Here is a 27,030-nt window from a genome sequence, read left to right as displayed (position 1 = left end):
TCTGTGTCATGTTAACACTGCCAACATTCTCTCAGCCATCTTGGTCATTTCAGACCCTTCTTTCCCCTTCATAACTAATTAAGTGCCAAGACTTGTCAGTTTTTCATTTCTTGCTTATAATCTTGAGTGTGAGACTTCTTTATATCTAGACTAATAACTTTTTAATTGATCATTGAATCTACAGGGCCTTTCCCAGGGCAATTTATCCTCCCAACTACCACTACATTCATCTTAATTTCTTTACGTCTCCTGTTTTCAAATCTTTTACCTATACAACATTTAAAACAAAGCCTTCCAGCCTCTGGCCTTAATTTACAATCCTAGTCATTGCTCTTAATCTGTTCAATAAGAGCTCTTCATTTTAACTAAACCAGTGTATTAAACATGCCTTGAATATGCTTTGTTTATCCTCATATCTAGACTCTTACTCATTTCCATTATGCTCTTCTGAATATCTGCCCTTTTTTTTCACCCTGCCATGCCCATCCTAGGTAAAGGTAAATTCGCTTAGTTGTGTCTGACTCTTTGCGACCCCATGGGCTGTAGCCTACCAGGCTCCTCTGTCCATGGGATTTTCCAGGCAGTAGTACTGGAGTGGATTGCCATTTCCTTCTCCAGGGGATCTTCCTTACCCAGGGATCAAACCCGGGTCTCCCACATTGTAGACAGACACTTAACCATCTGAGCCAGCAGGGAAGGCTTCCCTCTGCTATGAAATCTTCCCTCATAGCAACCTTCCTTTCATAAACTTCAACAAACTGAAAGCTATATCACTCATTTGGCATATACTATGTTGTACCACAAATTGCTCTCTTCCTCTAAAGGAAATGTGAGATCTCCAAGGTCAAGAATAATGTCTCCTCTAGCATTTAACTTGCTTCCCAGGTAGCGCTAGTGATAAAGAACTGGCCTGCCAATGCAAAAGAAATGAGACATGGGTTCAATCCCTGGGTCAGGAAGATACCCTGGAGTGGGGAATGACAACGCACTCCAGTATTCTGGCCTGGAGAATTCCATGGACAGAGGTGCCTGGTGGGCTACAATCTATGGGGTCATGAAGAGTGAAGATACAACTGAAGAAACTTAGCACGAGCATTTAATTTGGTTCAACTCAGTAAGCATCTGTTATTTGACTGCTTCTCCATTATTTCCCCCCGTTATAGAAATACAAGAGAGACATGGACATTCCAATAACTGAAATATTTTGTTTTCCCAGAAACATATAATATCCAAAGTTTTCTATCACATATACCCAAAACATTTTCTCCTAACCATGTTATCTGTAGTCAGAAGCATCTCTGGTGTACTATATTGGGTCCAACTTCTTTATATTCTGCAGCAGTGATCCACATGTCCTGGAAGGCAGACAGGGATGCAAGAATAGAGCCTCCCATCCACACTGATATTTTCCTTTCTGGGGGAGCAATAACCTGCACAGGGGTGTTGGCAGGCACCATCTTTGCTATATCCTTAACTAGACGTTTATCTAAACCAGGGAAAGAGGTTGATCCCCCAGCAAGGATAATATTGGAGAAAAAAGCATTCCTCAGATCTGTATCGCATTTCATTATGCTGCTGAAGCACATCTTATCAATGCCAGGGGTCTCAAGGTGCATGAGACTTGGAGAGAAGAGGGCCTCTGGACAATGAAAGAGCTGGTTATGGAGCTTGAACTTCTTCCCATCAGGTAGTTGGTAAATCTTCTCTATACAGGCAGCTTTCTTGGCCTTTTCTTCTTCAAAGTTCATTGCCACATAGCAATAGGTTTCCTTAATGTCTGTGATGATCTTTCTGTCTGAAGCATGAAGCAGCATGATGCCCTTCTCCTTCAGCAGCATCATGAGGTGGTTGGTGAGGTCAAGACCTGCCAGATCTAGTTGCTGGACACCATGAGGCAGACAGTAACCCTCAAAGATGGGTACACACTGGGTAACCCCAGCACCTGAATTCAGCACAAAGCCAGTTGTGAAGCCAGCTGCAAAGAGAGCTAGCACCCCCTGGATGGACATAAAGAAAGCAGGAACCTCCAGATGCTCAAAAAACACCTCAGTGACCCGTTGCCGGTTGGCCAGTGGGTTCAGTGCTGACTCTGTAATCAAGACTGGGCCATCACAGGGCTTTAGCCCGAGGTTGTCATCATAGATATGCTGCCACATGATCTCCATGTCCCCCCACGAAGTAATGAGACCACGTTCCACTGGGTAGCTGTAAGAAGAGCAAGAAGATATATGGGAGCTTTAAATTTTTCCAGTTTTCACTCTCTTCAAACTTGGGTTAATCCTCATATTTATTAACAGTATCCCTTTATGGGTGGTGACTGCCAGCAAAAGATAGCCTAGCTACCTTCCTCTGAAATTTTTTGTTGATTTCCATCTTCCCTGTCCCTTTGGAATACCCTTTTTAATTAAAAAGAAAATAGGGAGATCTTCACATAATAGTAGTTTTCATATCAGTTAGCTGAAAACAAAAAGCCCAAATGACAAAGGTACCAGGAATTAACATTTCTAAATGAACTTGTATTTTATGAACGATGTTTATATATTTGAATATATTCGAATAGATACAAAGAGCAAGTAATGTTCACTCTTTAGGTATGTGGTACACTCAGAGATTTGTGCTCAAGCGTTTGCAATAACGCTGCCTGGCAGAGACTCTCGTTACTCGCTTTTTATCCTTTCTCTAGCCTCGGTCCCTCCTCTGGGTTCTCCCACCTTCCCCTCCACCCGGTCCTGCCCGCCGGGAGAAGGCGGTACCTGATGGAAAGTGAGCTTCTCCGCCGCTCCGCTTGGTCTCCCACGCACACTTCCTGCGCGCCCTCGACGCCTTTGGCGCGGCCCACAATGTTCGAGTAGACAAACTGAGGCTCCCGGGACCCGGCCAGGCCCGCCTTGATCACTCCTGAGCCGTTGTCGATCACCACTGGTAGCTGGTAGTAGCTCATGCCGCCGCCGCCTCCTGTCTCCCGGCTGCTCGGACTGCCGTGGCTGCGGGGAGCGAGGAGAGTGATGTGCGGGGTCTCAGTTCCTGGAACCCCGCGTCATAGAGGCCCTGGCACCGCCCCATGGGTCTGAGCCGGGCGGGCTAGGGAAGGGGTCGGGGGGAGCGGGGGAGGGGTTGGGGGCAAGAGAGTCCCAGGCAGAGGGCTCAATGGATGCAAGGTGCGCTCTAAAGTGCAACTTACAATTGCGTGGGCCTGGACCACTCCTCACCCCCTTGGAATCCAGGAATACCAATATCAGGAAAACCTGACTTTCTTCCCCAAAAGCTTAATAAAAAAAAGGCTTCACAAAAGGCTATCTCTAATATCTCCATGAGCTGTAAAAACCTTTTATTTCTTAACGTCATTAAGATGAAGTCACTCAGTCGAGTCCGACTCTTTGCGACCCCATGGCCTGTACAGGCGCCTTCATGGAATTTTCCAGGCAAGGATACTGTAGTGGGTTGCCATTTCCTTCTCCAGGGGATCTTCCTGACCCAGGGATCGAACCCGGGCCTCCTGCACTGCAGGCAGACTCTTTACCATCTGCTGCTGCTGCTGCTAAGTCACTTCAGTCGTGTCCGACTCTGTGTGACCCCATAGACGGCAGCCCACCAGGCTCCCCCATCCCTGGGATTCTCCAGGCAAGAACGCTGGAGTGGGTCTTTACCAGAATGTAGATTCTGGTTAATACATGCCTGTCCAGGGTCCTGCGGGAAGTTCTCAGATGCGCCCTTGAAATTGACAAAAGGTGCAGAGATTTGAACAGGGAAAGTTTTGTATAAGGCGGGGCACGATTCACGCTTTTCAACTTCCTGAAAGAGAACTTTGTCAATTTCCAAAAGGAGAAAGGGGAAAAGTGCCAGGATTTAAAGTGTATTTAACATAAATTATATCTATACATAATCGGCAATACTTTGTTTCTTTCTCCGTGGTTTCTAAACAAAGTGTACTCAAAACCGAAATAGTACCATCTCACTTTTAATTTTTTTTTAGTAATCCCATCAGATTACTCCTCCAATCCTCACCCCCGGCGTAAAATGGAAGCTCACTCTCATTCCCTAAAAATTACTGATTTTTAAGGGTGTATCTGCTTCTTTTCAGAATAAACGATATTACTTAGGTCATAAGAAGTTCAGGCTTAGAAGATATATGCACGCTGTGCGGCAAAAAGTACATCTTGGTGTCTGATTAAAAAAAAACAACCCTGAATTTTGCACACCATATAGAAGATTTAAATTCACCCATTCCAGTCCATTTTAGTTCGCTGATTCCTAGAATGTCGACGTTCACTCTTGCCATCTCTTGTTTGACCACTTCCAATTTGCCTTGATTCATGGACCTTACATTCCAGGTTCCCATGCAATATTGCTCTTTACAGCATCAGACCTTGCTTCTATCACCAGTAACATCCACTGCTGGGTGGATGTTTTGCTTTGGCTCCATCCCTTCATTCTTTCTGGAGTGATTTCTCCATTGATCTCCAGTAGCATATTGGGCACCTACTGACCTGGGGAGTTCCTCTTTCAGTATCCTATCATTTTGCTCAGGTGACCATTATATCTACTACTGTGGGAAGGAATCCCTCAGAAGAAATGGAGTAGCCATCATGGTCAACAAAAGAGTCTAAAATGCAGTACTTGGATGCAATCTCAAAAACGACAGAATGATCTCTGTTCGTCTCCAAGGCAAACCATCCAATATCACAGTTATCCAGGTCTATGCCCCAACCAGTCATGCTGAAGAAGCTGAAGTTGAATGGTTCTATGTGAAGACCTACAAGACCTTTTAGAAGTAACACCCAAAAAAGATGTCCTTTTCATTATATGGGACTGGAATGCAAAAGTAGGAAGTCAAGAAACACCTGGAGTAACAGGCAAATTTGGCCTTGGAATGTGGAATGAAGCAGGGCAAAGACTAATAGAGTTTTGCCAACAAAATGCACTGGTCATAGCAAACACCCTCTTCCAACAACACAAGAGAAGACTCTACACATGGACATCACCAGATGGTCAACACTGAAATCAGATTCATTATATTCTTTGCAGCCAAAGATGGAAAAGTTCTATACAGTCAACAAAAACAAGACCAGGAGCTGACTGTGGCTCAGATCATGAACTCCTTATTACCAAATTCAGACTCAAATTGAAGAAAGTAGGGAAAACCGCCAGACCATTCAGGTATGACCTAAATCAAATCCCTTATGATTATACAGTGGAAGTTAGAAATAGATTTAAGGGCTTAGATTTGATAGATAGAGTGCCTGATGAACTATGGTATGAGGTTCGTGACACTGTACAGGAGACAGGGATCAAGACCATCCCCATGGAAAAGAAATGCAAAACAGCAAAATCGCTGTCTGGGGAGGCCTTACAAATAGCTGTGAAAAGAAGAGGCGAAAAGCAAAGGAGAAAAGGAAAGATATAAGCATCTGAATGCAGAGTTCCAGAGAATAGCAAGAAGAGATAAGAAAGCCTTCTTCAGTGTTCAATGCAAAGAAATAGAGAAAAACAACAGAATGGGAAAGACTAGAGATCTCTTCAAGAAAATTAGAGATACCAAGGAAACATTTCATGCAAAGATGGGCTCAATAAAGGACAGAAATGGTATGGACCTAACAGAAGCAGAAGATATTAAGAAGAGGTGGCAAGAATACACAGAAGAACTGTACAAAAAAGATCTTCATGACCCAGATAATCATGATGGTGGGATCACTAATCTAGAGCCAGACATCTTGGAATGTGAAGTCAAGTGGGCCTTAGAAAGCATCACTACGAACAAAGCTAGTGGAGGTGATGGAATTCCAGTTGAGCTGTTTCAAATCCTGAAAGATGATGCTGTGAAAGTGCTGCACTCAATATGTCAGCAAATTTGGAAAACTCAGCGGTGGCCACAGCACTGGAAAAGGTCAGTTTTCATTCCAATTCCAAAGAAAGGCAATGCCAAAGAATGCTCAAACTACCACACAATTGTACTCATCTCACATGCTAGTAAAGTAATGCTCAAAATTCTCCAAGCCAGGCTTCAGCAGTACATGAGCTGTGAACTTCCTGATGTTCAAGCTGGTTTTAGAAAAGGCAGAGGAACCAGAGATCAAATTGCCAACATCCGCTGGATCATGGAAAAAGCAACAGAGTTCCAGAGAAACATCTATTTCTGCTTTATTGACTATCAAAGTGTTTGACTGTGTGGATCACAAGAAACTGTGGAAAATTCTGAAAGAGATGGGAATACCAGACCACCTGACCTGCCTCTTGAGAAATCTGTATGCAGGTCAGGAAGCAACAGTTAGAACTGGACATGGAACAACAGACTGGTTGCAAACAGGAAAAGGAGTGTGTCAAGGCTGTACATTGTCACCCTGCTTATTTAACTTATATGCAGAGTACATCATGAGAAATGCTGGACTGGAAAAAACACAACCTGGAATCAAGATTGCTGGGAGTAATATCAATAACCTCAGATATGCAGATGACACCACCCTTATGGCAGAAAGTGAAGAGGAACTAAAAAGCCTCTTGATGAAAGTGAAAGTGGAGAGTGAAAAAGTTGGCCTAAAGCTGAACATTCAGAAAACGAAGATCATGGCATCTGGTCCCATCACTTCATGGGAAATAGTTTGGGAAGCAGTGGAAACAGTGTCAGAGTTTATTTTTGGGGGCTCCAAAATCACTGCAGATGGTGATTGCAGCCATGAAATTAAAAGACACTTACTCCTTGGAAGAAAAGTTATGACCAATCTAGACAACATGTTCAAAAGCAGAGACATTACTTTGCCGACTAAGGTCCGTCTAGTCAAGGCTATGGTTTTTCCTGTGATCGTGTATGGATGTGAGAGTTGGACTGTGAAGAAGGCTGAGCGCCAAAGAATTGATGCTTTTGAACTGTGGTGTTGGAGAAGACTTGAGGGTCCCTTGGACTGCAAGGAGATCCAACCAGTCCATTCTGAAGGAGATCAACCCTGGGATTTCTTTGGAAGGAATGATGCTAAAGCTGAAACTCCAGTACTTTGGCCACGTCATGCAAAGAGTTGACTCATTGGAAAAGACTCTGATGCTGGGAGGGATTGGGGGCAGGAGGAGAAGGGGACGACAGAGGATGGGATGGCTGGATGGCATCACTGACTCCATGGACATGAGTGAGTGAACTCTGGGAGTTGGTGATGGACAGGGAGGCCTGGTGTGCTGCGATTCATGGGGTCGCAAAGAGTCAGATACGACTAAACGACTGAACTGCACTGAACTGATAGAAGATTTTAAATCTAAGTACTCTCTAAAACTAGTGCAGAAGCAAGGAAGGAAATTCAAAACCAAACTACACATCCTTCCACCAGAGGCTGAAAGCGTCGCTTTCTCTCTAAAAGCTAAGTTCAGGGCTAGGGAGTTTGGTCGCCCCCCCCCCCCCCCCCCCGCCCGCCCCTGCGTGAGAGAGGACTCCAGGATCCAAGTGCAGTAGCCTCTTCCTAGCCAGCCCAAGCCCCGAAACACACCCAAGACACTCAGCAACAAAGAAGCTAATACACTTCTTTTCCATAGAAGAAAGTAAAGCTCAAAGAAGGGCCAACTAACGGATGCTCAGTTTCTAACTAGGGGCTTTGAAAACAATGTACGTAAATTCCAACTTTTGAAATGGTAGCACTATTTAACTGGACTTACGGTTATTTTCCGTTGGGGTTTCTTTGTTCTTTTGTTAAAAGTTACGGCTAGTTTTGTGAACCGCGTGGTACAGCAGAGCTATGAAGAACTATGAGGGAGTTTCTCAAGCCCTTTTTACAGGGAGGTTTCCGTAGTGTAGTGGTTATCACGTTCGCCTAACACGCGAAAGGTCCCCGGTTCGAAACCGGGCGGAAACAGTTTTCATTTCTTTTTTAACAGGAGCCTGTGATTTCCCCTTTTCTCATTTCTTTTAACAAGAGACTGTGATCCTTCTTTTCTTACCCTTTTAAAAAGCAAAATTCTGATGAATATTTGCAGTACCTTGGGAATTTGAATTTTCTACGTGGAGTTTATTTGACAAATATTCTTATTAATGGCTTGCACGTGGAAGAAGGGTTCCAGAGTTTAAACAACTGTTTTTAAATTCAATTCACAACCTGATACTGAAAAACTAATGTACAGCCTAGTAAGAGTAATTAAACGCAGGGTAAAAACTGGTAATCCCTGTCACCTCAGCACTCTTTGTATTACAAGTCATTCGGTTTTCCATTAGTTTTCCCATTGAGATTGTTGATTTTTCTAAATGCCAGAGACCATGTTTTGCGGTCTTTCACATACTTCCTGTTTGACACCTAGTATAGACTCACAGCTATCCCTCAATTAACAAATTACGAAAAATGATTCCGACAAAAATAAATAATCAGAAAATTTCTCAGAGACAAGACGAAATCAAGAAAGAACCAGCCTCATTTTTTTCCCTTATAAACCTAACGGTTGTGGGACTTCCCCCCCACCCCCCACCATAAACATGGTTCTTACCGAGTCGAAATAATTTACTAAGAGAGCAAACAAAATCTGGTTGTAAAACAAATCTCGAGAAAAAAAAAGAATAAATTCAAGTTTACAATGTTCTTTAAAATAAAGTCGTGAGCAAATTTCCCATGGTCCTGACACAACTTTTAACAAGGAAAAAAAAAAAAGCTGAAGTTTTGGGTTTTCTTAGATTTTTTGATGTCCGCGAGTAGCATGAAAGAACTCACCCTAACATATCAGCACGTACCGTTTGTACGTCTTTTTAAATCACGGAGATAACCTTTCCGTCACTGTGGTTGACCGCGTGCTCAGTCCTGTCTCTTTCCTACCCCATGGACTGTATGTAGCCGGCCAAGCTTCCCTCACTGTACAAAAATCTGCATAGAATGCAAATGATTGTATTAAATGTTTTCTAGTCTACAGGCCCACTCTCCAGTATCCCATGGGTGGAGGAGCCCGGTAGGCTGCAGTCCATAAGTCGCCAAGAGTCTGACAGGACTGAGCGACTTCACTTTCACTTTTCACTTTCACGCACTGGAGAAGGAAATGGCAACACACTTCAGTGTTCTTGCCTGGAGAATTCCAGGGACGGGGGAGCCTGGTGGGCTGCTGTCTATGGGGTCGCACAGGGTCGGACACGACTGAAGCGACTTAGCAGCAACAGCAGCAGTAGTCCACAAGCAGAACCTTTTCCGGTATAAAGCCCACCTTTCCTTAAGCGCATGCCCAGTGTGCCCTACTGCTTTGCGCCGCTTTCTTGCATCTCAGACTTCTATCACCAGGTAAGGGTATCCTGGATACTGGGCTCCAGTTGGCTGATGCAAACAAGACTCATAGTTTCCCAAGAGCTTTCCGGCAGTACCTAAAATAAAAAGGGGTGATCAGTCTCAGCTACAAAATTCCCATGGCCGAGAGCCGGAGTACACAAGATAGCTATTCCCACTCGTGGGCCTCAAGGAAGTGGAGGATAAAGGGAGAAGACGAGCAACTAACTATAAACCCCAGCATACAATGCACAATTTGGCTCCTGGAAAGCAGCCCGCAGGGCAGCGCGGCTCAGCCTCCGCGCAAAACGCAGGCCGAGCGCGAGATGCTGACTATCTAGAATGCTCAAGGTGAGGACAACAGGCTTGGTTCCGTAAGAGAGCCCTTAGTCTCCTAGCCAAGACTCTCCCTGTTTCCGGGTGTTCCCGGTGTGCGAAGTAGCGGGGTCTCTATGTACCAGCCTGCTACTCTCAGGCTGCTGTTGGACCTCCAGGGTCCTAGAGCCTACTGCGTACACGCGGATCGCCCGGAGCCGGATGTGACGTCATCGTGGAGGAAGCAGGGAAAAGGCGGAGCGTGGCGTGGTGACGTCCTTCCAAGATGGCGGAGAGAGACTAAAGAAACTGTGTTCCCCCTCGGGTTTCTATAGGTGAGTTCTATTTTTGCCCCCAGGCCGCTATTCCCGCTCTCTCCAGACCTTGGGGCATTGGAGGGCAGGCTCCGTGGAGTTCGCATTCAGGCCGGAGTGAAGGTGTTAGGGTGGAAAGCTAGGGCGAGGCAGCCCCGATGTTGGCCTTGGCCACAACCTCTGCCGTGGGAATTGGGGGAGTGGGAGCCGGGCGAAGGGCAGGAAGGCGGAAGTCGGGAGAGACCGGCTTTTACTGTCACTTTCCCTTGCGGCCTCCAGTAGACGGGGGTGGTGGTAGGGAGGAGCGTGGCCTCCTCGGGGCGGGTGACCAGATCTTTGAAAACTTTTGGCCCTTGTGCTGGTTCTCCGCCCCCTCCGGCACCCGCCTTTCATTTAAGCTACTGTATGCTTTGCGGAAGGTAACGGGTTTCGGCAATTTGAGAGCAGTTTTACACTTAGTCGAAAGGCAGAGAGGCACTTGAGAAAATTTTAACGAATTCCTACCATGTCCTTTGACCGTTTGTCCCAAGGAATCATTTCTTAGTGGTTTATTAATTTTTTTTGTTGTTTTTTCGTAATTTACATGTGCCCACTGAGCTTGAAACTGAAGGTTCAACTGATGATCAGTTCACTTCAGTTCAGTCGCTCAGTCGTGTCCGACTCTGTGATGTAGAAGTGTGAAATTTTGCGGTGCTTTTTTTTGTTTCACTTTGTGGAAATGTTTTCACACATCGTCATTTGTTGACGTGTCCAAAGGTTTGTGTTAGTTGACCAAGATGAAATAAAAACTAGGAAGGATTTTTGTCCCTTCGGCATTTTTATCCGTATTTGCTTGGTAAGAATTTTCTGGGGACGTAAAATGAGAACAGGCTTTGTTCTTGTTTGGATTCTATGTCTCTTTATTCACCAATGGCTTGGGAGAAAAGTTTGATGAAAATTTAGTGGTGCTGATTTACTCTCTCTCTTGTTTTTTTAGAACAAGGATAGAATTCGATTCCGATATCAAAATGCAGTATTCGCACCACTGTGAGCACCTTTTAGAGAGACTGAACAAACAACGGGAAGCAGGTTTTCTTTGTGACTGCACCATAGTCATTGGGGAATTCCAGTTTAAAGCTCACAGGAATGTGCTTGCCTCGTTTAGTGAATATTTTGGTGCAATCTACAGGAGCACTTCTGAGAACAATGTCTTTCTTGATCAGAGTCAGGTGAAGGCTGATGGATTTCAGAAACTGTTGGAGTTTATATACACAGGAACTTTAAATCTTGACAGGTAAGGTACCTATGTTATTTCTTTCCACTTACAAAAGCTGGTCAATAGTCTTGAGCTAAAGCAGATTAGTATTTTTTCCATTCAGTCCCTGAACTCTCAGTCTTCAAATACTGATGTGCCCAGTGTTGTTTTTAATAAAGAGGTCAATATCACTGGTTTGCAGTAAACAGACTACATTTCATAAGCACAAAAAGTAGAGATGTTCATAGAACTACAGCATGTTTTTTGACAGATTTGACTTATCTACTGAAACAAGGTATGTATTTTGAGGAATGGAAACTTAAAGATCGAAACAGAAATATGAATTTTCATTTAATTCCAGTTTCCCCTTGCTTTTTGGTCTTTAGGTTCCCTCTGGTCTTCTCTCTTACTCTTCATCCTCTACCTCATAAGATGTTTGGGTGGGAGATATAGGTGGAGAAAGAAGAAAAAGTCTGTTCTTTAATAGTGCCCTCTTTTCTAGCCATAAATAGCAACATGCAGGACCTCTTCCTGATTTTGATTCAGAAAAATACAACGTTTAAGTTGGCTAGAATGCTTCTCTGAGATGTTGAATGCTGTCACTGCACTGACAAGAAGTAGGTTCTGAAGAACATTTTGTAACTCAGGCATTTTGTCTTTCATTTTCGATGAACTGTGTAGTTAGATTAATACTAATTAATATGTTTACTGGTTGTTGTAGAGAAAGGCGATGGGGATAAAAGGAAAGGGAAACCCATCAAATTACTCTCGCCTTCTTTTCTCCAGCTTTTTTGAAAGTGTAAACATGAATAGGTCACCATCTGACATAGCACAGCTATGAACTTTAGAATTAGATCTTGCCTGTCAGTCACTATGTCTCTTGGATCAATATACATCCTCCCTAGGCCTCAGTTTCTCCATCTGAAAAAATGAGATGATAATAACTACATGGGTTAACTGTGAAAATTTAGGATTTACTGTCTCCCAGTGAACATTAGTTTCCTTCCTTTATTTCTTCTTTTCTATCCTACTCTCCAAATCCTTTGAATCCACATTTATTGGAGAAAAATTAAGGAAAAAAATAAAAAAGGAAACATCTGAAATTCTGCCACACACGGATAATCACTCTTAACACTTTGATAAATATTCTTACATTGTTTTCCAGACGATCTCTATAGATACATATGTGTTCACATTAAACAAAATCCTTCCCTTTTTTTACATTGCAGCTTATCATGAAAATATATTTCTCTGAAAAGCTGGAATCAGGATTTTCCTTAATCCTATTAAAAAGGAATCATTCATGCTGTTTGGGATTACTTTTAAATTTTGATGTAATGGAATTTTTATGTCACTTCTGTATAAGTTGCTTAAAGGAACAGCAGTGTCACAGATATATGTCACATGATATTAAGTTTACTGAATATTTGGCTATAGAAGCGTCTTTGATCTAGAAGTTTAGAATGTGTAATATAAAATAAACAATCACAAAACCAGTGAATTTTGGTTGATCTTTAATTTAGTGATTACCTTTTCTCAGTTAACTTTGCCAGAAAATCTTGAATTGATTTGAACACACTGAAGGGCAGCTTACTTTGAGCTTTCATGCAGAGGACCAGTGTGAAGAAGAGCCAGATGTTTGGTTCAGTCTTTTTTGATATACATCTTTCCTGGAGAGCTGGGGAGTTAATTGTTTGAGCCCAGCTACAAATGTAAGAGAAGATATAGACCAAAAATAGAAAGTCTGTACAACTTATTAAGAAAACAGAATAATAAAGAATTAAGAGGACTCAGGAGCTAGTTTCCTTGCTCAAATCTTAGTTTTAATGCTCTGTGATCTTAGATGAGTTACTTTGAACCTCTGATCCTTTGTATGTAAAATAGTTACTCATATAAAGCAGTTAGCCATATATCTGGCATAGGTAATAAATGATTTTCAGTGACTGTTCAAAAGATGAAATCAAGTTTGCAAACACTTTTAACTTCATGCTAATAAACAAAAACAAATCAGTTATTGACATGAACAAATGCTAATTGATTTTTTTAACTGTAACTGAGCTTATAGGCTATCAATGAAATAGGTAAATAATTTGTATGAATTACAGTTTCAGTTCTGAACAGTTCGTGTGTGATTCAGTACAAGTTTGTAGTGGTCTTAAAGGTTATCTTACCTAGTTTGTGGTTCATTTACTAAGAACAATTGTAATTTGAGACCTTGGTATATTAAGTGATAGAATAAATTTGGGTTTCATTCTAATAGTGTCTCTCACTTTTTGTAATTTAATAATAGAATGTGTAACAAAATCAATTAAAATGCTTAAGAAACAATGTTTTTACAGACTAAGTGGTATATACATGCAAAGAAATTCATATGGAAGACTAATAAGATTGTATTTATTTTGGGGGCATTCATACTGTACCTTTGCACACAGAGAGTTAACTTGATTACAGAGATCATCCCTTATTTGTTCCAAAATTATAGCCAAAGGCCATAAGAATAGAGTAAGTAATGTATTCTTAGCTAAGGAAGTCATTTTGCAAACATATAATTGTCCAAAAGTTTGTAGTATATTTAGGAATTTGGGATGGATTTTCCCAGAATAAAATGTTCACTAAAACTGGTGATTAGGTTTCCAGACTAGTCTATAAATCTACTTAATGTTTTCTGAAAAAAATTTCTTTCTGGAGAAAAGGACAAATAGGAGGGTTACTTGAGGGTGTATATATGTGTGTGTGTGTGTGTGTGTGTGTGTTAAGTATATATTCATTCTCAAATAATTAAATGGGCATGTTTTTGGTATTAATACCAACTCAGCTTTCTGACTTTACAACTAGGAAAATTGAAGCCCCCAAAGATGCTGACTTACCCTAATTAAGTCAGCTGGTAGCACAGAGCCATTGTTAATGTAAGTGAACAGCCAGCCTTCCCCTGCATTGTAAACTTCTGGTGGGCAGAGTCTATTTGATATGTCTTAATATCCCTCTGAGTACCACACATGGTAGGTGCTCAATAAATATTGATTTGAATGTTGAACATTCAAATTGAACATTAAATTTTTCTACATAACTCTAATATGACAAATTTTCCAGCTAGTTTATGCTGAATATCAAACACAAAAAAGGTGGGAATGTTTCTAGAGAGAGCTTAGTGCATTCTAAAACCTTGTTCCTTCAGCTGTGATCCATGGGCCAGCAGCATTGGCATCACCAGGGAGTGTGTTAGAAATGCACATGCTTGGGCCCCAAAACAGACCTACTGAATCTGAATCTACATTTAACAAATGCCTGGGTAATTCAAGTACACAGGAAGTTTCAAGAAATACTGTTCAGGTTCCTCATAGGGGAGCAGAGGAAGATAATAGTTGTAAGACTCTTCTAATTACAAATAAAGAAAAGTTGGTTGCTATCTGAAGAGGCCTCAGGATAAATGGGAGGAGGCAGTAGGTTGCCAACAACTATTTTTGTGTTCCAAGTGTTTTTTTAACAAGTAGAGATATTAACATTTTTGTTTTTCCATGGCTGTACATATGAATGATCCATTATCTTTTATCTTTTTAAGTTCTGTAAAACTGAAGTTTTTTCCTAAACATTCTGAGTGAATAAATTTTAAAAATTTGTTCTGTTAATCATTTTTCATCATTCTACTTCATTAGATGTTTAAAAGACAGAAATATCTGTGTAGTTGTGTTTCAGAAACGTTTTTTCTTTGATCAGAATATTGTCATTTAGCCTTGTTTCCTTACAGTTGGAATGTTAAAGAAATCCATCAGGCTGCTGACTATCTCAAAGTGGAAGAGGTGGTCACTAAATGTAAAATAAAGATGGAAGATTTTGCTTTTATTGCTAATCCCTCTTCTACAGAGATATCTAGTATTACTGGAAACATTGAGTTGAATCAACAGACTTGTCTCCTGACTCTGCGAGATTATAACAGTCGGGAGAAATCAGAAGTGTCTACAGATTTAGTTCAGGCAAATCCTAAGCAAGGAGCTTTAGCAAAGAAGTCATCTCAAACTAAAAAGAAGAAGAAGGCCTTCAACTCCCAGAAAACAGGGCAGAATAAAACAGTGCAATATCCCAGTGACATTTTAGAGAATGCGTCTGTTGAATTATTTCTCGATGCAAATAAGTTGTCCACACCTATAATAGAACAAGTTGCACAAAGAAGTAATTCAGAACTTGAGTTGACATCAGTTGTGGAAAATACTTTCCCAGCACAAGATATTGTGCAGACTGTTACAGTGAAACGGAAACGTGGAAAATCACAGCCAAACTGTGCTCTGAAAGAACACTCTATGTCTAATATAGCCAGTGTCAAGAACTCTTATGAACTGGAAAGCTCTGGAGAAGAGCTGGATCAGAGGTATTCCAAGGCCAAACCAATGTGTAACACATGTGGGAAAGTGTTTTCAGAAGCCAGCAGCTTGAGAAGGCACATGAGAATACATAAAGGAGTCAAACCTTATGTCTGCCACTTGTGTGGAAAGGCATTTACCCAGTGTAACCAGCTGAAAACTCATGTAAGAACTCATACAGGTAAGACTGTGGGAAGTACAGTTTTTATTATTGTGACTGAAATGTTTATATAGACATTAATATATAGTGTTGACTATTTATGTCCAAAATTTAGTTTACACTTAGATTCATAAAAATATTGAGCATGTTAGACTTGAAAATACCTTCGTAATTGTGACCAAATATTTAATGGCTCTTTGTTTTGTTGTAATTGATACTCTGAAGTCCCAGTGTGTGAACTCTAAACCATTTTTCCTCACAGTTAAAATAAGCGTAAATTAAGTTCTAGCTTGCTGACTGTTTAACAGACAATATATTAAAACTGATAAAGAGAAAAAGTAATTACAACTCAGGCTGATTATCAGATTTTGCCAACATATCTCACTACCTACTTCCTTAGACTTTGTCAACTTCTGAACATAAATTGTATGTACATTGCTTCCTCAACCTTTATTGGTATGCTAGATTTGTACTTTATAGAAGCATTATATATTTCTCTTATCACCTTTCACTTAGGAAATAAGAAACACTAATTTCTTTTAACTCTATTGGTGTTTTCAATAATCAGTCTGGAAGAAGATCCTATATGCTTTTTTATTTCTAGCAGTTAATATTTTCTGAATACTGAAACTAATACTGTTGAACTCTTTTGAAAGCTTGTATGAATTAAGCAACTAAAACAATATTTCCTTCTAAATACAAATTTTATTTACTTTTCTTTTAGGTGAGAAGCCATACAAATGTGAATTATGTGATAAAGGATTTGCTCAGAAATGCCAGCTAGTCTTCCATAGTCGCATGCATCATGGTGAGGAAAAACCCTATAAATGTGATGTATGCAATTTACAATTTGCAACTTCTAGCAATCTCAAGATTCATGCAAGGTAAAAATAAAAGCAAAAAAAGACATTTGATCTTTAAGTCTGTCATTCACTGTAGCATTAAATAGACTATTATATGAGAATTCAGGACAGTAGAGTTCTAATTGTGGTACTGTCACACAATATTATTAGCACAGTGAAGGAACCAGAAGGAAGCCATAATGCCTGGAGGGGAATAAGTAAGGGAGGGAAATAAGGTCTGAATGGTGTTACGGTGTTCGGAAGGTGAAGGTTTTGTAGGCCATTATGAAACTTTTATGTTTAAGAATGAGAAATAAGTGATGTGAACTTATGTGCATTTAAGATCACTGTGGATGCTTTGTTAGCAAAAGATTGTAAGATTGCAAGAGTGAAAGCAAAGTTACCAGTTAGGAAGCTATAGATAAAACCCGAGAGAGGGATGATGGTTCAGGTCAGAAAGGTAGTAGTGGGAGAGACAAGTGGTAGTCAGATTCTGCATGTGCTTTAAAGGTATAGCAAACAGAATTCTCAGCACATTTGGATGTGGGGTATAAAAAAGAGTAGAATTAAAAACGATACGCAGGTTTTGAGCTTGATCATATGAAAAGATGGAATTACCATTAACTGAAATGGGAATTTGTGAATAGAGCAGTTTAAGTTTCAGTGTGGGAGTTTAGGAGTAGAGTTCTGATCATGTTAAATTTGAGATGACTTAGATACATGAATGGAAATGTGTAAGAGATGGTTCAGTCTGGAAGTCAGGGGACTGGTTTGAGCTGAAGACATAAATTTGGTGGAGAAGGAAATGGCAACCCACTCCAGTATTCTTGCTTGGAAAATTCCAGGATCAGAGGAGCCTGGTGGGCTGCCATCTATAGGGTTGCACAGAGTCAGACACTACTGAAGCGACTTAGCAGCAGCATAAATTTGGAGTCATTGGCATGTAGGTAGTATTTAAAGTCATAATGTTAGAGATGAGGTCACCAGGAGAATGAAGATGGACAGAAAAGACATCAAAAGATGGAGCCATGAGGCACACTAACTTTGAGTTCTGAGAGATAGCCAAGCTGAACCAGCTGAAGTGACTAGGAAGGAACAGCAAAAATAGAGGCAAACCAGAATGGTGGGCAATCTTAGAATCCAGGTGGAGGAAGTGATTTCAGAAAGGAGCCGTCATTGTGTCAAATTCTGTTGACAGGGAGATTAGGACTGAGAATTGACTGTTGGATTCAGCAAAGTAAAAGGTTAGCAGTGGTTTTGACAAAAGCAGTGTTAGCAGAGACTAGTGGGGAAGAAATGAAAGTAGAACTCTTGGAGACTCAGGATCTTACCAAAAGGAGAGCAGAAAAATAGAGGAACAGGTAGGGTCGGGTTTTTTTTTTTTTTAAGATGGGAGATGTATCAGTATATTTGTATTTTATAATCCAAAGTGGGGAGGGAATTGATACAGGATGGAAGAAATTTCAGGAGTGAACCTGGAGTAGGCAAGGGGGATAGTGTCTTACGTGTACAAATAGGAAGAACTACTATGAAGAAAAGCAAACTCTGTAGATGCCTGTAGGTGGAGGTTTGTGATGTAGAAATTTTTTCTGATTGCTAAGATTTTTCTTAGCAAAACAAGAAGCAAGGACATCAGCTAAGAGTGAGGATGGGTGCTAAAGGTTTAAGGAAAGGGAATGGACAAGCAAAAATCATTGCCTGTAGTATGGTGGGCATACTTGACTACCACATATAGCTGATGGGAAAACTTTGAACTGATCTCAGAACTAATGTTTTCATAACAACTGAAACATTTATTCTTGACATTATACATCGAAACTGTTGATTTTATTTTTAAATTTATTTTAAAACTTTTTATTTTGTATTGGAATATAGCCAATAAACAATGTTGTGATAGTTTCAGGTGAACAGGGAAGGGACTCAGCCATACATATGCATATATCCATTCTCCCCTAAACTCCCTTCCCATCCAGGCTACCACATAACATTGAGCAGAGTTCCATGCTCTATGCAGTAGGTCCTTTTTGTTTATCCATTTTCAGTATAGCAGTGTGTACGTGCCCATCCCAAACTCCTTAACTATTTCTTCCCATCCTTCCCCTCAACCCCCCTCCCGCACAACCATAATTTCTTTCTCTAAGTATGTTGAGCCTCTTTCTGTTCATATGTATCATTTCTTTTTAGATCCCACATATAAGGGATTTCATATATTTCTCCTTCTCTGACTGACTTCAGTCTGTGTAACAGTGTCTAGGTCCAATCTTGTTGCTGCAAAAGGCGTTTCATTCTGATTGATCGCTGAGTAATATTCTGTTGTATAAAAGTATCACGTCTTTATCCATTCCCCTGTAGATGGACATTTAGGTTGCTTTCATGTCTCAGCTGTTGTAAACAGTGCTGCAGTGAACATTGGGGTGCATGTATCCTTTTGGATCTTGTTTTTCTCTGGTGTATGACCAGGAGTGGCATGCAGGGGCATGGTAGCTCTGTCTTTAGTTTTTTAAGGAGCCTCCATACTGTTCTTCCTAGTGGCTGTACCAGTTTACATTGCCAACAGTGCAGGAGGGTTCCCTTTTCTCCACAGCCTCTCTTCAGCGTTTCTTTATGGATTTTTTGATAATAAGACATTCTGGCTGGTGTGATGTGATATGTTGTAGTTCTTTTTATGTCATAGTTTTGATTTCCGTTTCTCTAATAATAGTGATATTGAACATCTTTTCACGTACTTCTTGGCCATCTGTGTATCTCCTTTGGAGAAATGTCTATTTAGGTCTTCTGCCCATTTGTTGATTGGGTTGTTTTGATGCTGTTAAGCAAGACTAATCCCTTGTTGGTCACATCATTTGCAAACACTTTCTCCCAATCTGTGGGTTGTCTTTTTTGTTCTGTTTATTGTTTCCTTTGCTATGCCAAAGATTTTACATTTAAGTAGGTCCCATTTGTTTATTTTTGTGCTTATTTCCATTATTCTGGGAGGCAGATCGAAAAAGATATTGCTGAGATTTATGTCAGAGTGTTCTGCCTGTGTTTTTCTCTAGGAATTTTATAGTGTCTGGTCTCACATTTAGGTCTTTAATCCATTTCATTTTTTTAATGTAGCTGTTCAGTTTTCCAGCACCATTTGTTGAAGAGACTGTCTTTCCAATATTGTATAGTCTTGCCGCCTTTGTCACAGATTAATTGATCATAGGTGTGTGGCTTTATTTCTGGGGAAAACTTGATTTAAAATACATTTTCTAGATCTGTTCAGATGAAATGAAAATGCTGCATGAAAAATTGTACAGAAAAGTTTGCTATGTAGCATGATCTTCAGATTGTTTTATTTGCCATCATATATCTCTATAATTATTTACTAATAGGAAGCATAGTGGAGAGAAGCCATATGTCTGTGATAGGTGTGGACAGCGATTTGCCCAAGCCAGCACATTGACCTACCATGTTCGAAGGCATACAGGAGAAAAGCCTTATGTGTGTGATACCTGTGGGAAGGCATTTGCTGTCTCTAGTTCTCTTATCACTCATTCTCGGAAACATACAGGTAAGAATGTGACACAGGGATTGCCTAAAATAAGGACAGTTGTAAATGAAAGAAAAAGGGAAATTGAGCCTTTACAAAAAGTAGGTTACAGGCTTTTGTGTTTGTGCTTCTTAAAGCTTTTTATGTTTCTGATTTTCACATAAATATTAGATGTAAAAACAGACATATTTACTAGAATAATAAACTGGGTGAAATTTTTTTTATCATGTAACTTATGTACATGAAAATTAGGTAATTTTGACAGTATGTAAGTTTGAGTTAAGACATTTTTTATGGCGTTAGAAAAACTCCTTAGCCTCTTGAAGCTTCATTTCCCGGGAATAAAGCTGTAAAGTTAAGGGGTTGGGATGAGTTTCAATAGAACATCAATTTAGTAACTTCTTAGGACTTTTTCTACAAAACATTCTAAGATTTGTAAATTAAATAAATACTTAAAACCCAAAGTATCAATTTTGAAGCAAAATCTGTTGTTCAAAGATTTTCACTTTTTTAATAGGGTAATTTTTAATAGATCTTCCTAAGTGACTTTAATTCCCCTTTAATAATCTTGTAGATAACAAGAATTGAAATATGGATTGATGAATTTTCATGTTTTTAATTTTATAAAAGTCAGACTTCTTGCCCATTTTTAGTCTACTGGAAGGATATTTGGAGAAAGTTTTATTATATGAAAAAGTATCAGGTTATATGAACAGTGTAAAATAATTACTAATGTTCATTTCAGTTGGATCACACTGAAAATACCTCTAAATACAATATAAAGAGGTCTTAATTAAAATAATACTTTAGAACAGCTTACTATAGATTATTGTAATTGATAAATATTATATTGGTATAGTACACCACTTCGCTATCTTTTATTTTCCATCTAGGTGAAAAACCATACATATGTGGTATTTGTGGGAAAAGTTTTATTTCCTCAGGAGAGCTCAACAAACACTTTCGGTCCCATACAGGTCTGTGTTTAGGGAGAACGTATTATTTTTTGTTCTCTCTAATTTCTTTTTATGTAAACATTGACTTTAAACCATTATGGACTATATGGTATCTAGTCATACTCTAGCTATAGCTATATTTTAATGTATGAGTATCAGCTTTTATTTGTTTGTTTTTTTATTGTTTGGAGTATGGATTAAATTGGGTTGAGAATTATGTAGATTCTAAGACATGTTCCAGGTAATCAGTAGTTTTTAAATGATTTGGATCAAATTGCACAGATATGCCAAAAAATGAAAAGGGATGGGTAATACTAAGATAATATCAGATTTTCTTAGGAAACAATATTCAGTGTGCAAGTTTTAGGGATATATTCTAACAATGACAGGTTATTCTAAAAGGTAGTATACAGATAGTATGAAGAACATATTAAATGTTCAGGGTTTTTTAAAACAAAGGAAAAGACCACTTTGAAAATGTACTGTTCTTTCTAAAAGTTATTCCTCATAATAGAAAGCGTTTTCTAATTTATAAGCTACCTGAGAGTGGAAACCATAATTGTGCGTTTTCCCCCCTCAGCTACATCTCTCAGCCAGAGTCTGGCATATTATTGGCACTCACTAAATGTCTGATAGAGTTTTAATTTTTTAGTTTGAGGTTTCTGTCAGTGACAATGCTTGATTTTTCCTTGAAATAGGGAAGCTTTGCATAAAGGAAAGGAGTGCCTATGTATGGAAGCTTTTATTTTGCTATGTTAGAGCCAAGAGATTAAAATGGTAATTTGAAAGAAATTAAAATAATGTAATAATGTTAGCACTGTGTTCATGAACGTTGGTATTTTTGCCTTAGCAGTTTCTGAAATACTGAGCTTTGATTTTTTAACTTATTTTTCAGGAGAAAGACCATTTATCTGCGAATTATGTGGAAATTCTTACACAGATATTAAAAATTTAAAGAAGCACAAAACAAAAGTACATTCTGGTAAATGCTTGTGTTTTTTAAAAATTTGGAGCTCTCATTTGCTATTCCTTAAAATGTTGAGATACACATTCTAGCAGTTTAAATTAGATATATATTTTTTAAAACAAGGTGTACCCATATGAGGAAGGTAGCTTTGTAATGTGCAGGTGAGTTCCCTCTTTCCATATTGACCTTGTAGTAAACATTGCTTTAAAATATTTTCTCCTTTAAAAACCTGGTGTATGAACAATTTCAAGAATGAAAGAATACATAAACAACTGTTTATCACTCTTTCCCATACTAGAGTCTGGGTTATCTGGGGTTTATTGTAGTTATGCAGAGAAAGGAGCACCATGAACACTAGTCCAAAAATTGTATGAGAGGAAATAGGGAAACAGATATCCCCAAATTGTCATAATATGTGAAATGGAAAACCATACCACAGAATTTTTAGTCTGTTGCTTAAAAATGAAACCTTAAAAAAGTTTCAACATGCTTACCATTCTTTCATGCCTAGAAACAAAATTAATCTTCCTCACTGTGTAGAGATGATAGTAAGTTTTTGGTAGTAAACATCATAAAGATTAAGGTAGTAACATCTGAAAACTTTAGTGAGTCATAAATTCAACGAGCATTTATTAAGTACCTCTAAAGTACACGTATCCATGCAGGTACTAGGAAAGTGTAGTCCTAGTCCTCAAAGAGCTTACAGTCTAGTGTGGGAAACCAGGAATCTAAATAAATAACTATGATTACAAGACAAAATGTAGGATATGGTAAAGACATAAGAGTACTGAAGAAGAGATTAAGTCCTTCTGACATGAGTATTGGGAAAGCTTAATCCTAGAGAACCTGAAACATGGAGGATGGAAAAGGGAAAGGAAATGTTCATCCAGGCAGAGAGAACATTGTGAAGAGAGTCACTGCAACAAGAAACTGCAGGTTGTATTCTTGACTGGTTGAACTGAAGAGTAGTTTGGCAAAAATAGAGTTATAAGTTTATAAAAGTATGCAAGTTTGTCTAATGAGGGTAGTGAGATTGAAATCATGTTAGTACTTTTGGAGTGACAAGAGCATGGGAAAGCTAGTGGAAAATTTGAAGAGAAAAGTGTGTCTTTAGTCAGCCACATAATTAATCCCTTGAGTTGTGCAGAATTTCTTCTGAAAATAAAGTACCATACTTCTGAACTTGAACTCACAGAATGATATGAATTACTCACTAATACATTCAGTGAATTAAAGAGTACTTATCTGTGTAGCACTGTGAAGTACTTGAAAGTAGAGAAGTATAATTAGACATTTGCTCTAAGGAATATATCATCTGTTGAGCATTCAAGGCATACCTAAGTAGGATGTTACATAGCAGTAAGATAGATAGCTAGGTGTCCCAAGGTGGTATATGAAGTATTGACAAATGAGTGATTAAGAAACAGCTTACCCTGGTCTAGAGCGATTAAGTCCATTTTTGTAATGGAGTTGATGTGTGAACCTAGTCTTGAGGCCCATGATGGATTTGTGCAGGTAATGAGACGGGCAGATCAGCAGAAGAGAAACAGTGTGACTAAAGGTGGGGTTAGAATGGGAATGGTAAGTAGATGAGTTCCTCAGGGTTTTTGTTTTGTTTTGAAAGATAGTGAATTTTTTCCCTTCTTCAGGTGCAGATAAAATTCTAGATTCCAGTATAGAGGACCATCCCTTGAGTGAACAAGACTCCATGCAAAAAAGTCCTCTGTCAGAAACTCTGGACGTGAAACCTTCTGATGTGACTTTGCCACTGACTCTCCCATTGGGGGCTGAGGACCACCACCTGCTGCTGCCTGTCACAGACAGCCAGTCCCCTGCGCCAGACGCGTTGCTGAGGCCGGCCGTGAATGGGTATTCAGAGCCACAGTTGATTTTTTTACAACAGCTATATTGACTTTGTGAGGAATATGGAATTGCTAAGACGTCTCTGGTAGTAAACATAAACATCGCTGGTAAGGTGCATATATTCATATTAAATTGACCATTCATTTGAGTTGTGACCATTATTTTCATTCACTGAAGTAAAAGCACCTGGTGCTGCATCATAGCTGCAGTGCTTGTTTTGATGTTTGGCTTTCATGTCTAGGTTATCCACACAGCTTTTAAAGGAATGAATTATACTGCAGTAGCACTAATTGGGGTGAATAAGTATAACTTTGTTTCAGAGCTGCCTTAATTCCATTTCTATTTTTCATTTCAGAATTGCCTTTCATTTACTGAAGTGAAATCTATCAGTTTATGATTGAGTTTTGACCTGTGGAATATGTTTTTCTTCTCAAAATTTAAACAAAATCCATAATAGTATCAGCCCATGACAGTGCTGTTAGCAAGCTCCATAGACCAGTATATAAACTATGAAACTCGCTCAGTCGTGTCTGACTCTTTGGCGAATTCTCCAGGGCAGAATACTGGGATGGGTAGCCTTTCCCTTCTCCAGGGGATTTTCCCAACCCAAGGATTGAACCCAGGTCTCCCACATTGCAGGCGGATTCTTTACCAGCTGAGCCACAAGGGAAGACTTTCACATATAAACTGTGAGGGGGGAAATTCATATTTCTACTATAAAAATTGAGGTACTGAGTAAGAATTGTGCTATTTCTCTATTAATATAGTCCACTGAAGGTAACTTTTCTAATGAAACAAAAAGTGCTTCTCTTAAAAACTAGAAAACTAGATATAAATTTTATTGTGTAGAACTCAGAATTCTGGAGAAAACCAGTGGTCAGTACTTTTTTGATTTGAGTTATCTGAGACTACATTTTCAAAATGAATTTTAGATAGATATTTGGTGTTTTTATCTTATTAAAAGCAGTTTCAAATTTGATGTAGATTGTTTTAATAAGTTTCTAGATTATTGGAGATGAGGGAAATATACTGAGTTTTGAAAATTTTTGATAAGCTTCTCTTATACTTCTTATGCACTTTTAAAAAAATGAAATCCTAAAGAATTTTCTAAATAGAAACTTAGTGCATAGTATAAAACATTTGACTTCTGAATTTGGTACTTATATTCATAAATAGTTAAAAGATTAACTTCAATTATAAGTAGACATTTGAGTTATCAGAAAGCCAGTTTATTAAACATTTTATATTTGAGTTTTTTATAAGTTTCAAGTTTGAAATTTTTATAGATTAAACCATAACAGTTGGTGGTGGCTGTAGTTTCACATTAGTCCTTTTCCTTCTTAATGAACTTAGAAAATTCAAATTTATTCTGATACTTACTACCACTTGGCTCTTTTTATTTCCCCACGTATTGATTTAATCTCACTGCCTAGTCTTTGGACATTAAATTTTTAGTTCCACAAAGTCTGTTCTTATACTACTGATCAAACACCATTGTGACATTATTTCCTATTTCTCCCATGCATTAGTTATGGCTCATTTGTTTTCTGCTTTTAAACTACACCTGTAATAAAATTAATGTGTTTTCTATTGGTATTGATTTCTTTAATTGTGTTTTCTCTGGGGTCCTAGTCATAGGAACCAACCAGAAGACTTAATAAAACCAAATTCTTATAAACTGTACAGATCACCATTTCATAGCACACTCAGCATTTTCACAATAAATTGCCACCAGTGGGATTGACTTAGAGTTTGAAATACTGCCTTTGTACAATGTACGTCAAACTTAGTATTTAACTTATCTAAGAAATCTAATTATTCATATGTATTAATTTAATATACAGGATTTAAATACAATTTATAAAGTTATAAAAATGTTCAACTAATCTATTCTGGCTTAAATTCAATAGGAATTTATTGGAATGTGAAGAAATTAAAGAAAATTAAGACTCAGCCTTTTTAAGAAGTCTGCTGAAATGGAGAGGTTATATTTAATTCACATCTTCATTAATCCAAGCATCTAATGAACAAAATTTCTTTTTAAAAACTGCTACAGTGATGTCATAATTGTGTAAGGGTAGTAGTTACCAGATTTCCTCTAACATGATGATAATTAGTATTTTGTCTTTACATAAATTAGCCTTTACATTTATTATTTTTCAGATTAAAGGATTGGAGTGGCTAAGGTTGATTTATTGTGTTTTTCTTCATCACATTGTCTGCTTCTTAGCTAAAATAATTTTATTTTAAATTGCCATGGCATGACGCTCTTCCAGAACGACTTGTAAAGAAAGTTTGAAGACTGAGTTTTTGTCCTGTCATTCTTCTAATGTTGTATTACTATCCTATGCATATGTTTTAGTTGTATCTGCTATCATTGTAACACTCATAATTATCAGTTAAGTTCATCTTTAAATATATTTGTTACAGTGCAGTGTTTCGGGAAAGGTCTATTATAAATTATGTAAGTATTCCTATGTTTTTTGAAAGTCTTTTTAGAATGCTGAAGATCTTACTAAGAAATTATTTTCTAAATTAATTTTGTTTTGTATTAGATAATTCCTTCTGTATTGTTAGATTTTAGGCTTTTAAAAAAGAAACCATAGATTATATATAAAGGATTTTTTGCTGGTATGTTTTATGTTTCATTTCATAGAATGATTTTGATTTTAGAAAAGTGTTTTATCTTTTTCCAAAAGAAAAGGTCCTGTCAGTTGTTGCAACAGTAGTTTGTCACTTTTCTGTATGTTTCATGTCTACAGAAATTGTACAAATGATAGTTGAAATGTGCTTATATAAAGATAGTTAATCTACATGTACTCATTTAAATATCCTAGTACGATAGCTCTAACATTTGATACACATCAAAAACATTTTTAGAATAGTTGTGTCCAAGACCCACCACACCTTGGGCCCTCTGAATCAGTCTCCAGAACATGCTAGAAAAGCTCCATGGGTGGTCTTAATGCGTACCAAACATAGAAAACGATTATCCTAAACATTTCCGGGTGTTCTTTCTTTCGGCTCTTGATATGTGGTATGTAGGCAGTATCGTTTTTTGATTTTTTTTTTTTTTGGCTGCACCCTACAACTTGTGGGATCTTAGTTCTGTGACTAAGGATTGAACCTGGGCCTTTGACAGTGAAAGTGTGGAGTCCTAACTACTGGACTCTAGGGAAGTTCCTGTATTGTCTCTTGATAAATGAAGCTCTTAATATGACTTTCCACTTTTTACTCAGATTTTGAGTCTTTGGAATTTGGCTAGAAATACCACCAAATAAATTGTATTTTAATGCCA

General features: G+C 38.7%; 2 protein-coding genes and 1 non-coding gene across 15 annotated transcripts; 2 read left to right on the top strand and 1 right to left on the bottom strand.

The window, feature by feature from the left end:
- Window positions 1-1,078: 1,078 nt before the first annotated feature.
- Window positions 1,079-10,044, bottom strand: ACTRT3 (actin related protein T3). Of its 8 annotated transcripts, none has more exons than XM_069580165.1 (4): window positions 9,726-10,044; window positions 9,154-9,307; window positions 2,754-2,984; window positions 1,079-2,205 (listed from the first exon to the last, which is right to left on the bottom strand). In XM_069580165.1, exons 3-4 carry the CDS (start codon window positions 2,939-2,941, stop codon window positions 1,287-1,289), a joined length of 1,107 nt encoding a protein of 368 aa, XP_069436266.1. In that variant the 5' UTR covers window positions 2,942-2,984; window positions 9,154-9,307; window positions 9,726-10,044; the 3' UTR covers window positions 1,079-1,286. The 8 variants fall into 8 exon arrangements, with proteins under 8 accessions (XP_069436266.1, XP_069436223.1, XP_069436231.1 ...); XM_069580122.1 differs by having other exon boundaries at window positions 8,693-9,307; window positions 9,726-9,767; XM_069580130.1 differs by having other exon boundaries at window positions 9,668-9,744.
- TRNAV-AAC (transfer RNA valine (anticodon AAC)) lies at window positions 7,757-7,829 on the top strand. The gene has a single exon. It is a non-coding gene; the product is annotated as a tRNA-Val (tRNA).
- Window positions 9,179-27,030, top strand: MYNN (myoneurin). Of its 6 annotated transcripts, none has more exons than XR_011255088.1 (9): window positions 9,179-9,859; window positions 10,815-11,111; window positions 14,818-15,608; window positions 16,312-16,471; window positions 19,789-19,967; window positions 20,840-20,923; window positions 21,798-21,884; window positions 23,519-23,839; window positions 25,643-27,030. XR_011255088.1 is itself a non-coding variant. In XM_069580021.1 (8 exons), the coding sequence occupies exons 2-8, from the start codon at window positions 10,846-10,848 to the stop codon at window positions 23,779-23,781; spliced, it is 1,830 nt and encodes a 609-aa protein (XP_069436122.1). In that variant the 5' UTR covers window positions 9,179-9,859; window positions 10,815-10,845; the 3' UTR covers window positions 23,782-23,880. The 6 variants fall into 6 exon arrangements, 3 of the variants coding, with proteins under 3 accessions (XP_069436122.1, XP_069436134.1, XP_069436146.1); XR_011255094.1 differs by having other exon boundaries at window positions 9,792-9,859; window positions 11,041-11,111; XR_011255092.1 differs by lacking the exon at window positions 20,840-20,923.

The sequence above is a fragment of the Ovis canadensis genome, chromosome 1, assembly GCF_042477335.2.
Source record: "Ovis canadensis isolate MfBH-ARS-UI-01 breed Bighorn chromosome 1, ARS-UI_OviCan_v2, whole genome shotgun sequence".
In the NCBI taxonomy this organism is placed as follows: Eukaryota; Metazoa; Chordata; class Mammalia; order Artiodactyla; family Bovidae; genus Ovis; species Ovis canadensis.
Note: the sequence above shows the minus strand (reverse complement) of the source record. Positions and strands in the feature narration are given on the sequence as shown.

What these genes read in the sequence shown, in the direction of transcription:
- ACTRT3 (XM_069580103.1), bottom strand. Translation starts at nt 3,345, where the DNA reads ATGACGTTAAGAAATAAAAGGTTTTTACAGCTCATGGAGATATTAGAG. An exon ending in TGGTCCAGGCCCACGCAATT is followed by an intron (nt 2,985 to 3,181) that starts GTAAGTTGCACT and finishes CGCTCCCCGCAG; the next exon opens with CCACGGCAGTCCGAGCAGCC. An exon ending in AGAAGCTCACTTTCCATCAG is followed by an intron (nt 2,206 to 2,753) that starts GTACCGCCTTCT and finishes CTCTTCTTACAG; the next exon opens with CTACCCAGTGGAACGTGGTC.
- MYNN (XM_069580021.1), top strand. Translation starts at nt 10,846, where the DNA reads ATGCAGTATTCGCACCACTGTGAGCACCTTTTAGAGAGACTGAACAAA. An exon ending in GGAACTTTAAATCTTGACAG is followed by an intron (nt 11,112 to 14,817) that starts GTAAGGTACCTA and finishes GTTTCCTTACAG; the next exon opens with TTGGAATGTTAAAGAAATCC. An exon ending in TCATGTAAGAACTCATACAG is followed by an intron (nt 15,609 to 16,311) that starts GTAAGACTGTGG and finishes CTTTTCTTTTAG; the next exon opens with GTGAGAAGCCATACAAATGT.